Source organism: Lutra lutra, chromosome 8 (assembly GCF_902655055.1).
Source record: "Lutra lutra chromosome 8, mLutLut1.2, whole genome shotgun sequence".
NCBI classification, from domain to species: domain Eukaryota; kingdom Metazoa; phylum Chordata; class Mammalia; order Carnivora; family Mustelidae; genus Lutra; species Lutra lutra.
The window spans coordinates 18888818-18904527 of NC_062285.1; the positions used below are offsets into that span (position 1 = coordinate 18888818).

Here is a 15710-nt window from a genome sequence, read left to right on the forward strand (position 1 = left end):
GTAAAGAATGATGACAAAATTTAAATTAGCGTTGTAGATGCTCTAGGAAGGCAGGATAATTATGCAAAGGTTTTTGAGGGATATTGATTAAAATAGTTCAAATGTGTTCAGCAGTGGTGGGGTTTTGAGCTCAGTTAAATGGAGTCTTTACTTCTATGGGACGTTTAGTTCCTGAAGAATGCTGGGAAAATGAGGCAATGATGCGCATTTCCTGTTGTGAGTCCGACTCCACTGGACTACAAAGTATCTTTAATCCTGATTTCCGAAGTGCTGGGGTAACTGTTGGAAGGACACGCAGAGTTTATTGGCACTGACCGGAGATGGCTCTCTCAGTCTTCTCAGGGGAAGCCAGGAACGGGAGGCTGGAAAGAAGCGTCTACAAGGAGAGTGAGGCGGAGGGGACTTTTGAGAAACCATAGTAAGAAACACAGGATGGACGTCACCAATGAGAGGGAGCTTTTTGAGGTACAGCTCTGAGCGCGGTGACAGAGTCCCAGCAGGTGGGGATACCCGTCCTGTGTCAGCTGAGTGTGGGGAAGAGGCAACCATGAGCCAGTGTTTGTACCCTTCCTCACACAGAAGGAGCAGATGCCCTCACTTGGTCACGAGGAGGGCCTGTGTGTTTGCATGCGTGTGACCATCTATCACACAGCATGGTAAAGCTTTACTGTGCTTGACCATGGGCTGTGGTCACATGGCTCACTCTTTTTTTTTTAAAAAATATTTATTTATTTGAGAGAGAGAGAGACAGAGAGCATGAGTGGATGGAGGAGCAGAGGGAAAGGGAGAACCAGACTCCCTGCTGAGCTGGAAGCCCGATGCGGGACTTGATCCCAGGACCCTGGGATCATGACCTGAGTCGAAGGCAGATGCTTAACCCATTGAGCCACCGAGGTGCCCACACATGGCTCACTCTAATCTCCCTCTCTCTCCTACCTTTCTTCCTTCCACAAATATTTGCACATATTACTGAAGTCATATGATGAACCAGACTCTGGTAGGTGGTCAGTGTGCTCTGACAGGAGACAAGATGGCCAGCTCTCGCTGACACAGAACTTTCCTTGTTCTTTGAGACAGGACATGTCAGTAGGAGCATGCAGATGAATTTAAGAATTACAGCAGGAAGGAAAGTACCTTCCAGGGCCCACCAGGGAGGCCAGGAGGGCTTCCTGGAGAAAGTGACATCCAAGGCAAGGACTGGCTGATGAAGAGGAGTCAGCCAGAAAAGCGGGGTGTGCGGAGGGGTGGGTGTTCTGGGCCAGGAGAGGGGCCGTGGGGGAAGAGGTGAGAAGGACAAGGGTGAGCTCCATGGGTGGAGTATGGCGAGTGAGCAGGACAACTGTAGAGGGTGATTTAGGGGCAAAGAGGCCTGGACTTTGTTCTCCGATCACTGGGAAGACATTGAACAGTTGTACTTGGAGGAGTAATGTAATCAGATTGGTATTTTAAAATGCTTGTTTTGGCAGTTTGGCTTGGAAGGGAAAAACTGGCAAGGGTTATAGTTACCTGAAAGGAAAATGTGGCCTATCGTGAAAAATGCAGTGGAGAGGGAAATGTAAATATATCCGTGGTGTGTTTAGGAGATAAAATCAATAGACTTGGCGATTGATTGATTGAATGTGTGAGGAGGCATGATTATCACCTGGTTTTTGGCTTGGGCAATGGGCACGAATAAATGCAAGAGTGAATAAGAGGGAGGACCTTGTCTCAGGGATGGGGTGGGGTATTGGACAGTTGAGTTTCAGACTGGTTATGGTGGGTGTGGAACATACACAAGTGGAAATGCCAGTGGATCTGGGGTCCAGGAGAGCCTGCTGGGCTAGATTTGGGAGTAGTCGGCATGTATGCAGAGATTACCCACAGCTCCCTGATGTAGAGTGAGAAGAGAAGAAGCTGTGTTAGAACCCTGGACAGGGGTGGGCAGACAGAGAGGAATCCACAGGAGACAGAGAAGGGGCAGCCAGGCCAAGAATGTGCGGTGACATAGAAACTGAGAGAGAGGACATTTCCGGATGGAGCAGCAGTCCAGCAGAGGAAGACAAAAAGATGTCTGTTGCATGTGTCCCCAGGGACTTATTACAGCTTGCCCAGAGAAACTTCTGGAAGCAGAAGCTAGAAGCCAGCATGCACAGTGTTGAGGAGAGAGCTGGAGAGGAGACGAGCATGGGCAGTGAGTTTAGGCCTCTTCGAAGGAGAGAAGAGAATCCAGCTCCACAGGCTAGAATAGTGTGTGGTCGGAGGGAGAGGTAGTAAAGGTTAGGAGAGCCTTGAGCATGCTTGGGTGCTGATGGCAGGCAGTGAGTAGAGAAGCTGAGGTTGAAATTTGGGGAGGTAGTGGGGTGACGGGTGACAGAGGGTCCTGAGAATGGAGGAGTGGAGGGGACCCACAGTAATGATCCAGAGAGGGGTCCAGCCACGTGGAGAGACACCTCTTTGCGGCATGATGGGAGGGAAGGATAAAGCAACTGGTGCTAAATCATCGCTTAACAACATAATAGTTTAGTTATGTTCTTTTAAAACATTTCTCCACAGACACTACCCCAAGCAGTCCTTCACTACCGTGGCGGATACACCTGAAAACCTTCGCCTGAAGCAGCAAAGTGAATTGCAGAGCCAGGTAACTTCTTACACGCCTGCTTTTGTTCCATCAGCCCTAACTAGTAGCCACGAGGCCACCCTTCTGAGATTCCACCCTTGTTCTGCTTCTGCCCGGTCCCCGGTGGAGACCAAAGGCAGACCCGGGAGGGCCTCCCAGGAGAAAGCGTGGCACATCTGTTGAATTCCTGGGCTCGGATCGTCCTGACATTCCTGGTTCTGTGATTCACATGGGACTAGGGCAACTAAATGAGTTCTGGTCAGAGTAAGTGTTTCCCAACAATATTGATTTATTTGGTCCTAAATATTTAAAAACATTTTATAAATAGCTTTTCCACACCGCATATGTAGGGGAGAGAAGAAGTGTTAACTTGACCCAGTTGCAGTGCGTGTGGGGCTCACACCCTGTCTGTGTATCTCACACCAGCCACAAGCTTTGTTTTCATCCTGTCACTTTATTCATATTTCTTTCATATGTCACACTGACAGCATGAACAAAGATTAGAACACCACAGTTGGCTCCCACTCAACCATTTTGGATGCAAACTTGCTTTCAATATGGTGAAATACACTGGTGAAGACTAGGGATTTAAATGGCAGTATTTTCTGCAGGGACACCCCATGTCTTAAGAAACGCAGGGCGTTCTCTTTCAGAGAGGTTATCTTGCCTGCCACACTGTGGGAAGACGGTGAACAACTAGATTGCAGCCCTTTGGTCAACCGTGTAGGAAAACCCCACCAAGGAGAGGGGAGGGAAGGCTGAGTCGTGGTCCCCCTTCTGCTGCTCATGGTTTGGGTCCTGGGAGCAGCCACTCTGATTCTTTGTGCTTCTGGAAAGTGAGACCGTCTGTGTTATCTGGTCTACCTGTCTTGGATGGCTGCAGGTATCAAATAGGTGGTGAGGCGTGAAAGCATTTTGAAAAATGAACAGATTTTAGGACTATGAAGTCTTCTCATTTTTATTAGGGTCCCTGAAAATCCTTGCTATGAATAAAGGAGAATTGCAGACTCTGCAAAGGGAAGAGGAACCTGGCCTATTAGCTTTGAAAACAACAAAGCCTGTTGGCTTTGAAAACGCCAGTTGTGGGCTATTCTAAATGAGAGCCGTTAGCTCTCAGTTGTAGTGGATCTAATTATTCCTTTGCAAGCTTCTGTGTTCACAGGGGACATTGTGGTTCCCCCCACCCTCTTTCTGGGGGTCTTGGGACCACTTCCCAATCCATTTAGTTGAAGGAAGTGGAACTCAAAGTAGAGTTTGCTGTCGGTTAACAACACCATGAAGACTTGGTTGGCAGTTAGTTTTTGGTTTTGTAAAATGCTAATTCTTGTGTGCTAAGCCATTAGTTCAAAAAATTGAGTGCTGGCCAAGGAGAGGCAGTGTTGCAGAGCCGGCAAGAACACCCCTGCTCATTCACACCGTGGACGGTGCCAGGACTTGGCTCCAGTCTGTGCAGATCCAATATGCCTTTCTTCTCATCAAGTTAGGATTAATTAGATAATTCTGGAGAAGTACTTCGAGCACATTGGAAAACAGAACTAAATCAAGCAATCAAATATTTGTTTCCTGCCTATTACAGGTCCTTGTTCTGTGCAAAAGAATTCATAATTAGTTAATCTTCCCTTCCCCCAGCTCACAGGGTGTGTGAGGAAACAGGACTAACATAACCTTCCCCCCCACCCTAAATGCCCAGAAGGCTATCTTTGATGTACAATAAAGATTCCAAAAGGGAGGGATGATTGTGGGTTGGACTGGTTGGTGGTTCCTACTAGAGGTAGATTTGAGTGGAGTCTTGAAGGTTGAGAAAGGATTGGATTTAAACACTTGTCTCCTTCCTTGGAAGGCATACCGCTCCCTTTGGGTTCAATTAATGGTGACAGGTGGCTTGAGCTAGGCCCAGGAACAAGCATTTACTGTTTTCCTCCCACGTGCCTGACTCTGGAAATGCAAAAAGAAAAGGAACTCCCTGTTTTGTAAAAGGCTGATTTGATTCTGTGTCACAGAGCAGCCTGTAAGCTGTAAGCTTCAGAAGGTGCTGGTAGGCTGGCAGGACAGAGCTGATGCAGGATGGCGCAAAGCCCTGTGGTAAGGTGAAGCAGTGGTCAGGTGAAGGCATTGGATTCTCCCCCAGATTTTGTTCCAGTGTCATCTCTAGAAAGACATACAGGACTTCTTCAGACAGATAGTTTGGGGAATATCAACTCAATCCAAGAAACATATGCTGAACATGTGCTATTACAATGAACTGTGTTGGGGTTCATGTTCACTGGGGACATGAAGGCGTCATCATCATCAATGTTGCTATATTCTGGGCACAGAATTTCACATATATTGTCCCATATAATCTCAAACAGCCCTGTGAGGCACGTATTTATTATTATTATCCCTATTTTATGTATTTTATCTTTAAAAGATTTTATTTATTTATTTATTTGAGAGAGATAGAGAGGGGGTAAGAGCATGAGTTGGGCAGGGGAGTGGGAGAGGGAGAAGCAGGCTCCCCACTGAGCAGGAAGCCCAACAGGGGCTCAATCCCATGATCCTGAGATCACGACCTGAGCCGAGGGCAGATGCTTAACCGACTGAGCCATCCAGGCACTCGTGTTATCCCTATATAGTTGAAGCACTCAGCCTTTAGAGACTTTAGATAACTTGTCCTTGCCAACTTAGTAAGGAACTGAACTTGGAATAGAACCTACGTCTGTGAAGCTAGTCCTTTTATTGAGAAGGCAACCGAAAAAGGAGATCCATAAAGAAATAGTTGTAGCGCAAGGTGATAGTGCAGCGTATGCAAAGGTAGAATTTTGCATAAAGTACAGAAGTCACTCATAGGAAGAATTCCTTCTCCTCCTCCTCCTCCCATTATTAGCAGTGGTATTTTTCTGGGTGACAGATGAAAACACTTCTGTAAGAGCATTTCTGCTTTTGCAAAGGCATAGAGAGGTATCTACTCAAATGGTAATATTCATTAATGGCAGTTGATTTAATTTTAGCATTTTAAATAACCTGATCCTACGGCAGAGTGTTCTGACATCAAGAAATCTGAACAGCCCTAAAGTTTTGGTGGAAAATTGACTATTAACATTTTATTTCCTTGTTTGTAATTATTCACGATACTAAGTGAGTCAAATCTGCTCCTAAGTTTGGAGATTCTGAAATCCTCTTTTAGCATTGTTTGGTTAACACTAGTTCTTTTCTTTCAGTTCATTAGCTTATCAAATGAGCCAAAATGAAGGAAAAACAAAAACTAAATTGTGGTTTGACCTAAAAAGTTATTTATAGATATGCATTGTTAAGTTCTCTTTTTTCTTCCTTTATCTTTTTTTTTTTTTTTCCTGTTTCGAGAGGGTTGTAAACACTGCCAGAATTTTTTTTCCCCCTAAGTGTTAAACCCTCTCAAGCTTTTTTGGGATTTATATTAGGTGCCAGATTGTCATAATAAAATGGTGAGAAATATTGAAAAATAAACAAGCAAACCATGAGTTAGTTTTTTCCAGCTGGTGTTAGGCAGTGGTTTCCAGGCATTCTCCCGCCTACAAACAACAGGTGCCCGCCCACTTGGCCAGCCACCAGCTGCAGTGGGACAGGGACTGCCTTGGCATCTGGCAGTGGCAGTTGAGCTGGGTGGGTGGGGGTGGGTGGGAAGAGGGGGAAGCACTTCCATTGTCACTCACTCTTTATCACGTATCACCGGATGGATGGCTTCAAAGAAATAGTAAATAGTGGTTTGGCACCCCCACTGGCCCACAGTAGCCCACGCTACAAGGAGCAAAAGCAAACCTCTACTCAGTTGTAGTGGATCTGTTAGTAACATTAGGCTTCACCTGTGGGGCATCAGTCTGTCATTCCTGCAAGCCTGGGGACCGGCATAATATCCTCTTCCTGTAGGAAAGTGAGCCTGGGGTTCCAAAGCCCTGCCTTATCAACTAAACTGGAATGGGGACTCTTTGTAGGTTGGGGAATCCCTAAAGCTTAAACAGTTGAGTGACATGAAAAGACCCTTAGGAGAAACATTTTCTTGATGTATTATTTTAATATTATGCTGTTGCACACATTTCCTTTTTCAGGCTGTGTAGCATACTCTTTCTGGAAGAAAAGACACAGCTGTTTTGAGCGCCTGGATCAGGGGTCTGCAGATTTCTTAAAGCTGTGGAAAAGGTTCTTCAGTGGCGTGATGAGGGGAAGGCCCCATAGAAAGAGCACTAAGTGGGGCCGTTGAGGCTGGCACGAGGGGCAGCCAGACCCCTCTTCTCTCCCTGCCTGCCTGCTTCTCGTCTTCCCCACTCCCAGGGCCGGGGGGATGGGGGGAGGGTGTCTCTCTCCGGAAACCCTGGCCCTCTGTAGGGCAGAGTTCTGTGAAATACTGCTCGAGGTGAGGACGAAATGTTAGCTGCATCCCCACTTAGTTGTTTATGTGATTGGCTTAGCTGTTTGCAATCATGCTGAAAATAATAGAGATTTTGGGCTCACTGTGTTCTTAAATGGAGTGTGTGTAATTTATGAGTCCTGATAAGATGAAAGATGGAAAATGATTATGGAGAGAATACAGATCATTCTGCAACCTTTGAGTCTTCATTTTGTAATCTGCGCTGATTCTTTTTTAATCTTCCGTGTCTCTGGAGGCATAAAACACATGGCTCCCAGGGAATACAATATAGGCTAGCAGGAAGGGTGAGAAGGGAATGTGGTGTTTTATAGGGAACATAATCGTTAGACGTCTTTGTGGGGGAAATGAAGACACGTGTTTAATAGAAACCTCTGGAAGCTCAAGGAGGTCGGGTGGTGGCACGCTCTCTCGTTCTCCAGCTTGCCCTTGGGACCTTTCTGCACCTCCTCATTCTGTGGGTGCATTTCCGGAGGGTTCTTCTCTCAGTTATCTGCCATCTAAACATCTGGTAAGGTGTTAACTCCCTACCTAAAGCGTGTTGCGTTTTACTAGTGTGTCATGGAAGACTGACTTCCTTCAAAGCAGCAAAGCTCTGACTTGGGACCTGTTGAAGGACAGTGGGGGAGACACTTGGATAGCATCCTCTGGGTGCTTCCAGTCCCATCCCGATGGCCCCTGCCTAGCCATAAGTCTGATCTGCACACGTCACTTGCCACAGAGCACCAATCCGAGGCCACCCACCAGGGACACCGTAGTGAGCAAAACCCAGGTAAAGTCCTCTCTCTGGGGATTTGTGGTTTGGTCGGGGAAAGGATGGTAATACAAAAATAATAAAGATAGGTAACATTGCAGCTGTGACAAGATCTGCAGAGAGAGAGGTGTGTATTCTAATTATATTTTAAAACGTTTTCAGGGAGCAGGAGGCTGGAATACTCTTCTGCAGACAAATGCATAACGGGGTGTCAGTCGGGTTGGCTGCCCCCCGCCTGCCTGTGGATCCCATTTCTAAATGCCCACCAATTTCTTGGTTTCCCCTTCCTGAACTTAGCCGACTCTCCTTTGCTTTTCCCTGAGTCCTCTTCCCACTCCTATCTCATCCGACAACCTCAACCTTCTAAAACCATCTCTAGGTCGATTTTGTTGGTAATTCTTGTATTCTTGGTTGAGAAGCCTTCCATATGTGCCTTTTTATTTTCTCTTTTCTTTGAACCCAATTTGGACAGCTTTGTAGTTCCCATCGTCTGATTTTGCACCGTTCTGATCCTACGGCGACGCTTCTTACTTCCCGCAATAAGCATTTTCTCGTGTGTGTGAGGGGGAAAGTTCATAGAGAGAAGCTTTGGTATATTTCTTCGCAGGGTTTCGAGGCTGTGAAAATGATGAGAGATTATGTTTCCCATCTAGGAAGGGATGAATGTGAGCGAGAACTTCAAAGGAGAAATATTAATTCACTTAATGTGGCACATTTCTTCCAGGGAACGTAGCATGCTGTGCAGATGTCAACTCTAACCCTCACGATTTCCCACAAGTCAGATTGTTTTGCTCTCTGGCTTCTGGATAAAATGATGTAAGAGACAAACATGTCAGTCGTGACAGACAGCAAAATAACCAAGATGTTTTGATTTGCTGTGTCATGAAGGGGTTTTAGAGCTTTTCATCACGGGGGCCTGGCCTTCTGCTCCCCAGCCTCCGGAAATGACCCATATTCTCTGCATCTGGTCCTGCAGTCCCAGCATGCTGGTTCTTTGGTGCCCTCCTGGCTCTTCTTGTCTCCCCTTTCCATCATTCCCACAGAGGATGTGAGCCCTGTACTTTGGGTGGCCAGCCTACAAGTTATTGGTCATTATTCTGTGTGTAGGCCAGAATCAGATGACTGGTCCTTCAGTGAGGCATTTGAATATCCATTTTGTGGCTCTGGGATCATGACTATGAGAGAATATTTTAGCACTCTTAGGTGAATGTGTCTTTCATCTTTCTCTTCCATAAATCATGTTCTGCCATAGCCCCTCACATTTATGGCTTTAGAGAAAGGTGAAGAGTGAACCCCACTTTGGGAAGGATAAAGTATGGTCCCCATGGAAAGAGGACTGTCCATCCCCTTTTGGCCATGGTAGGTTGTAGGAAGAAGGCAGAAAAATCAGTCTGAAGCATGACACCCCTTTCTCTTCTGGCTGAAGTTCCTGAAAGGGAAGATGGGAGGCATGGTAGGTAGGTGGAGGGAGAGCCAGAAGCAGAGTAGACCACCCCACAAGATAGACTTTTGACTTCTTCCCATGTGAACAGTGAGCCTCCACAGCATGGTGGGCAGGGAGAGAGACTGAATTCTGTTTCCTAGCATCTCAGTGTCTCATGTGGCATGGAAGGTAATGGATGTCCCAGCACATCTTGCAGAAGGATGCTGAGGGCACTTGCTGGGGAGCTGCTGCTGTCGGAACAATGTGTCCCTGCAGCCAGGCGTAGCTTACGCAGGTTGGGAGAAGTTGTAAGATCTCAGCGAGGAGGCAGTGATTTGACAGGCAATACTGCCAGACTTTTTCTGAGGCAAGGGGAGAATACACCATGATGTCACCAGCCACAGCCTTCAGCAGTGGACGCTAGTGACCAGGCAGACAAGGAGATGCCACTGAGGCCAAAGTTAGAAGAGAGAAAAGAGTGAATGTGAACATGGATTCAAGACTTCCCTCTTCATGCACTCTGAAGTCACACACTTCCTTCACTTCCTGCTCACACACACTTGGATGCCACATTGGAGCAGAGACAGGAAGCAGGAGGAAATTTGAATATACCTAAGTTATTTAAATCATTGAATGGATTTGCTTCAATGGTTGAGACTAAAGTTAGTTCCTTCTACTTCAGTGTGGTGGGGACATGTGAGGAATAGCAGAGCAGCTGTGGGAAATAGACATTTATTTTGCATCCGAATACATTGTAAGTAAATCCCTAACCTTTGGTTTTATTGGATAAATAGAGTTAGACTGGCCACCAAGAGATCTGGGTTCAAGACTTACTTCTGCCACTAAGCATGACTTTGGGTACTACTGACCTTTGATCTTTGCAGGACATGAAATAGTAGGTTGTAGTAGTTGATTTTTAGAATTCCCTCCAGTTATAATGATCTTGACTGTAGTACAAAAATGTTCTGCAGTAACATATCAGGTTAGCAAAAATTGAAAGAACTTAAAGAAAAGGAATTGCTATTCTTTTTTTGTCTGCCAAAATAATAATTGTCAGACCTTCTTTTTCATTTGACTATTCCTTTAAAAGCTTATTCCCCAGACTAATCTCAGATATTGGTTGATGGTCATGGGTCTGAGACAGTTGATAGGCAAATCAGTTTCACACTAGGAGGTACGTCTAATTTTGCACTAAACATGTTTAAAAATAGCAGAGGACAAAAGAGACAAAAATAGCTACCGTCATAATATCCATCCACTGATCACTAGTATCATCTTTAGTTCTATTTCTCACATTTTCTATGTAGAAGTAACGAGAATAACTGTACGTTAGTATACTTCTAGGTAGTGTCTTGGTTATTTTAGCTCACTTCCTTTATGCTTTCTTATTTTACATTGTTTTCTTGAATGGCTTTGATTGATTATGTGGTAGCTTTTGGACTTTAAAAGTTAGTGTTTTTTCCCTACAATGTTATTTGTTTTTTATCACCTTGTCCTTTCTAGAAGCAATTTGTTCCGCTGAGTCTTACGATCTTGTGTTGGTTCAAGCCGTCGCTCCAGGGTGGACGATGGTGCTTGCTCAGTACAGAGAAGCTCATTTAAAGCAGTCCCATTTCATTCAATTAGTAGCTTCAAGAGATTGAATATTTCTCAGTATTCTTAATTAATATATTTTCCCCTAATAATGTTCTTTCGAAGGAATGTGCTGCTTTGAAATCATGGCTTCACCATGGAATCAGGCAACAGAACCACATCTATAGTACGCTGTTGGATTCAGAAAAGGCCTCTTGGGGCACCTGGGTGGCTCAGTCAGTTGGGCAGCTGTCTTCGGCTCAGGTCATGGTCCTGGCGTCCCGGGATTGAGTCCCACGTCGGGCTCCCTGCTCTGCAGGGAGTCTGCTTCTCCCTCTCCCTGTGCCCCTGCTTATGCATGTGCTTTCTCTCTCTCTATCTCTCTCTCTCAAATAAATAAATAAATAAAATCTTTAAAAAAAGAAAAAAGGACAGACCTCTCTGTGGCAGCCAGCAGCACACAGCAGACTTCCTCAGGGCGCCCAGTATTCTGACTCTCTTAAATACATGTGTTTTCTTTTATCAAAAATTATTTGGCTTAGTTATCATTTCACTTTATCTCAGAACTTTGCTTCTAGCTTCCACTGACTTCATTAGGGCCGCCCACTGGGATTCTGCAGGGGCCTTGTAAAGATGGAAATTGGCCTACCAAATGCTGTGCAGAAGGAGGGCTCTGTTGGCTTCATTCTTTTAAAAAGCTTCTATTTGGAAAAATCATTATGTGGCATTCTCAAATGAGATCTCTACTTGGGCTTCTGAGAACTCTGACAGTACTCTCTTAATGGAGTGTGTCTCATCCCCAAATGTCTGAGGAGAACAATTTGAATTTCCCTCCCTACCTTCTCCCCTCCCTGCCTCTCTTTTCATTTTTGGTGACAATCAAGGGTCAAGGTAATGGTAAGTCAGAAATTAAATGAACACAAACTTGCTCCTAACTAGCAGAGAGGTTCTGGCCTCCTTTTGATTGACACGCTGAGTTTCCATGTATGTGGAATTGTTTTTCCTTCAAGGGAATCTAGAATCTGCAAATATCTATGAAGGGAAATCTAACAAGCATCTCCAGCTATAGATTTAGCTTCCCAGGCACACAGTGCTTTTAGACATCAAACAACTAAATATACCAAATTTCACATTCTTACTTAAACTAAAGAAGTGAAGGAGAGTGACGTCAAGGATCCAAACTTATTTTTAAAACAGTCAATCTTAGAACCATTACATAGTCTTTTTTTTTCTTTATCCCTAGAATAGCTCTAATGCTTTATAAATCAATAAAATTAAAACTAAAATAAATCTTAACTATGTTTCTGTTATTGCACAGAGAACATATACTTAACAAGATTTTCTGGGGATTGGATAATTGTCAAAGCCCTGAAACTTTTCATTCGAGACTATTTTACTCTTCAGAGGGTTACCACTTAAAGTCTTAGATATGTGTATGTACTATATATATATATATATATATATATATATATATATATGTTTGTGTATATATATGTGTATATATATATAGAACTATATATAATACATATAAAATGTGTATGTATATTGCATATATGCACACATGCATGTAACACGTATATACAATATGCATGTATTTATATGCATGTATATACATATGTATATAATATGCATATATATTCATACATATGTACACATATATAATAAAACTAACGTGGAAAGACGATGTTCAGGAAATAGTCCCTTTGAAATACTGAAAGCCTGAAAAAATCACGAGGTGTTTTTTCTTTGTTTGTTATCAGTGACTAAGTATGATTCACGGCCAGACGCTGAGATAGCCACACCACTGCAATCTTAGTTCCCATCACATAAATTAGCTTTGCTGTTCCTGTGTCTTTTAGTCATTCCATATGTTTTCAGAAAGATCAAAAGTGAAAAAGTCTAACAGAGGTAGTATGATTTCTGGAAGTGAGGTAATGAGATCTTTTTCAAAATATGGCCTATTCAGAGGACAGACCGCTCATTCCACAATATGACAAGCAGAAACACAGTTCAAGCTTTCTCCATTTTGTTCAGTAATTTGTTAATTATTCTGTTGGTAGTTTGTTAATTAACTTAATTTTTCAAAATATCTGTTTCATCTTTGTCCCTTGTTTTAGATGTTAAACTAGAGGCCAGACATTTATTAATTTAGTGGTTATTATTTAATAACCATGCTGAGCAACTGCCAGGATTATATTTACTATTTGATGATAAGGGTGATAATGCATGAAATGAAGTAGGAACAACACGAAGTAATTTCATGAAAATCAGGAGCTCATGAGAATGAAGAATTAGGGGCGCCTGGGTGGTGCACTTGGTTGAGTGTCTGAGTCTTGGTTTTGGCTCAAGTCTTGATCTCTGGGTTGTGAGACTGAACCCCAAATCCGGCTCCACGCTCAGTTTGGAGTCTGTTAAGATTCTCTGTCTCCCTCTGCCCCTCCCCCCTCAAATAAACAAATAAACATCTTTAAACAAAAGAATGAAGAATTAGACACTTCCTTGAGGGGTAGACAGATAGAGATGCCTTTCTAATTCTTTTTTGCCATTAACCACAAATCAAGAAAAATCATGGTATTCTTGATTTTAAAACTTTACTAGCGAAGAAATCTCACTTAAGGACTTACCCACATTTCCTGTAATTTAATTTCATATAAAGCTGCTTCAGTTACTTACTGGTTTAATCTATGCTTATTGAATACCTCCTTTGGTCAGACACTGTTTGCCTTCAAGGTGAGGGGGTGTGGAGACAAGCCAGCCCCAGTGGGGGAAGAGAAGTGACCCAGGAAAGACACAACTCCTGGCTTAGAGGGATTTGTTGCATCTCCTCAAAAGATCTTCTCCCAAATTCAGTAAACTGTTATGTTTTTCTGTATCCCATTTAGTTTTCTCTTCTCACTATACTGAAATATTTACTCCTTCTTTGAAAGGAAGCCCAGAATATCTCTGCCTTACATGGATCAAATACCAACTGCTCCGAGAAACAATATATCAGAAAAGAAATGACCTTTTATCTGGTTTTGGAAATAGTTCTCTCTGTTTTTTGTTTTCTAGCATCCATGTTTCCCCGTGCCACCCCCCTTGTAAGCACCCATACCATTTTGTAAACTATTTGTAGAGCTTGCTTCTTAAAATAATGTGGATGAAAAAAGTTTTTGATTACTTTATGGATACTGGAAAACTTCTCTAATAAAATTCACTTTTTTTTGGTTGTCATTGAGAGAATTAAATCATGTCATCAGCAACACCCAGACCTCTTGTTATCCCCCAGACTCCAGAGGAGAGACTCCCAACCCCTTTTGGGTCACGGGCCCCTTTGGAAATTTGATGAAAGCCATTGAACTTCTCTTTTGAAAAAGGTACACAAGCAAAGATATGCCAACTTTAGAATATAATTGCAGGGAGTTCATGGGAGAGTGAGGGCCATTGGAGTCCCAAGCCTGTGGGAGAGTGGCCAGATTGGCCAGTGGGAGGAAGAGGACTGGATGAGCTTCGTAGTTCAACAGAGTCTAGAGTATCATCCCAGAAAGATTATGGATTCTCTGCCTTCTAAGGATGATTTTATTTTATCTTGATTAAAACAGTAGCCATTGGGGCACCTGGGTGGCTCAGTGGGTTAAGCCTCTGCCTTCAGCTATGAGGTTATGATTTCAGTGTCCTGGGATCAAGCCCCACATCAGGCTCTCTGCTCAGCAGGGAGCCTGCTTCTCCCTCTCTCTTTGCCTGCCTCTCTGCCTACTTGTGCTCTCTCTCTGTCAAATAAATAAATAAAATCTTAAAAAAATAAAATAGTAACTATTTTGGAAATGTGAAACATCACTGCCTTAAAAAAAAGCTATCTAATAATTAGAAAAGTACTAAAATATAAAAATACATGTATTTTTTTTCATTGCTTTTTCCCCCTAAATTAACATATATTGTATTATTTGTCCCAGGGGTACAGGTCTGTGAATCATCAGGCTTACACAATTCACAACACTTACCATAGCACATACCCTTCCCAATGTGCATAACCCAGACTTCCTTTCCACACCCTCTCTCTCCCCAGCAACCCTCAGTTTGTTTTGTGAGATTAAGAGTCTCTTACGGTTTGTCTCCCTTCTGATCCCATCTTGTTTCATTTTTTCCCTCCCTATACCCCACGACCCCCAACCCTGCCTCTCATATTCCTCACATCAGAAAGATCATACGAGAATTGTCTTTCTCTGACTGACTTATTTTGCTTAACATAATACCCTCTAGTTCTAGTTCCATCCATGTCATTGCAAATGGCAAGATTTCATTTTTTGATGGCTGCATAGTATTCCATTATATATATATATATATATATGCCACTTCTTCTTTATCCATTCATCTGTTGATGGACATCTGGGCTCTTTCCATAGTTTGGCTATTGTGGACATTGCTGCTATAAACATTTAGTTGTACGTGCCCCTTCAGATCAGTACGTTTGTATCTTTAGGGTAAATACCCAGTAGTGCGATTCCTGGGTTGTAGAGTAGCTCTATTTTCAACTTTTTGAGGAACCTCCATGCTGTTTTCCAGAGTGGTTGCACCAGCTTGCGTTCCCACCAACAGTGTAGGAGGGTTCCCCTTTCTCCGCATCCTCGCCAGCATCTGTCATTTCCTGACTTGTTAATTTTAGCCATTCTGACTGGTGTGACTTGGTATCTCGTTGTGGTTTTGATTTGTATTTCCCTGATGCTGAGTGATGTGGAGCACTTTTTCATGTGTCCATTGGTCATCTGGATGTCTTCTTTGTAGAAATGTCTGTTCATGTCCTCTGCCCATTTCTTGATTGGATTATTTGTTCTTTGGGTGTTGAGTTTGAGAAGTTCTTTATAGATTTTGGATACTAGCCCTTTATCTGATATGTCATTTGCAAATATCTTCTCCCATTCTGTCAGTTGTCTTTTGGTTTTGTTGACTGTTTCCTTTGCTGTGCAAAAGCTTTTGATCCTGATGAAGTCCCAATAGTTCATTTTTG

The 15710-nt window shown here is 43.4% G+C and overlaps 1 protein-coding gene across 2 annotated transcripts in view; it reads left to right on the forward strand.

The window, feature by feature from the left end:
* Nucleotides 1–15710, forward strand: part of NEBL (nebulette) — a 373419-nt gene that overhangs the window by 115636 nt on the left and 242073 nt on the right. For both annotated transcript variants that reach the window (XM_047739980.1, XM_047739982.1), the window contains exon 3: nucleotides 2533–2617. In XM_047739980.1, coding sequence (XP_047595936.1) covers nucleotides 2533–2617 — 85 coding nt within the window. The remainder of the gene's footprint in view (nucleotides 1–2532; nucleotides 2618–15710) is intronic.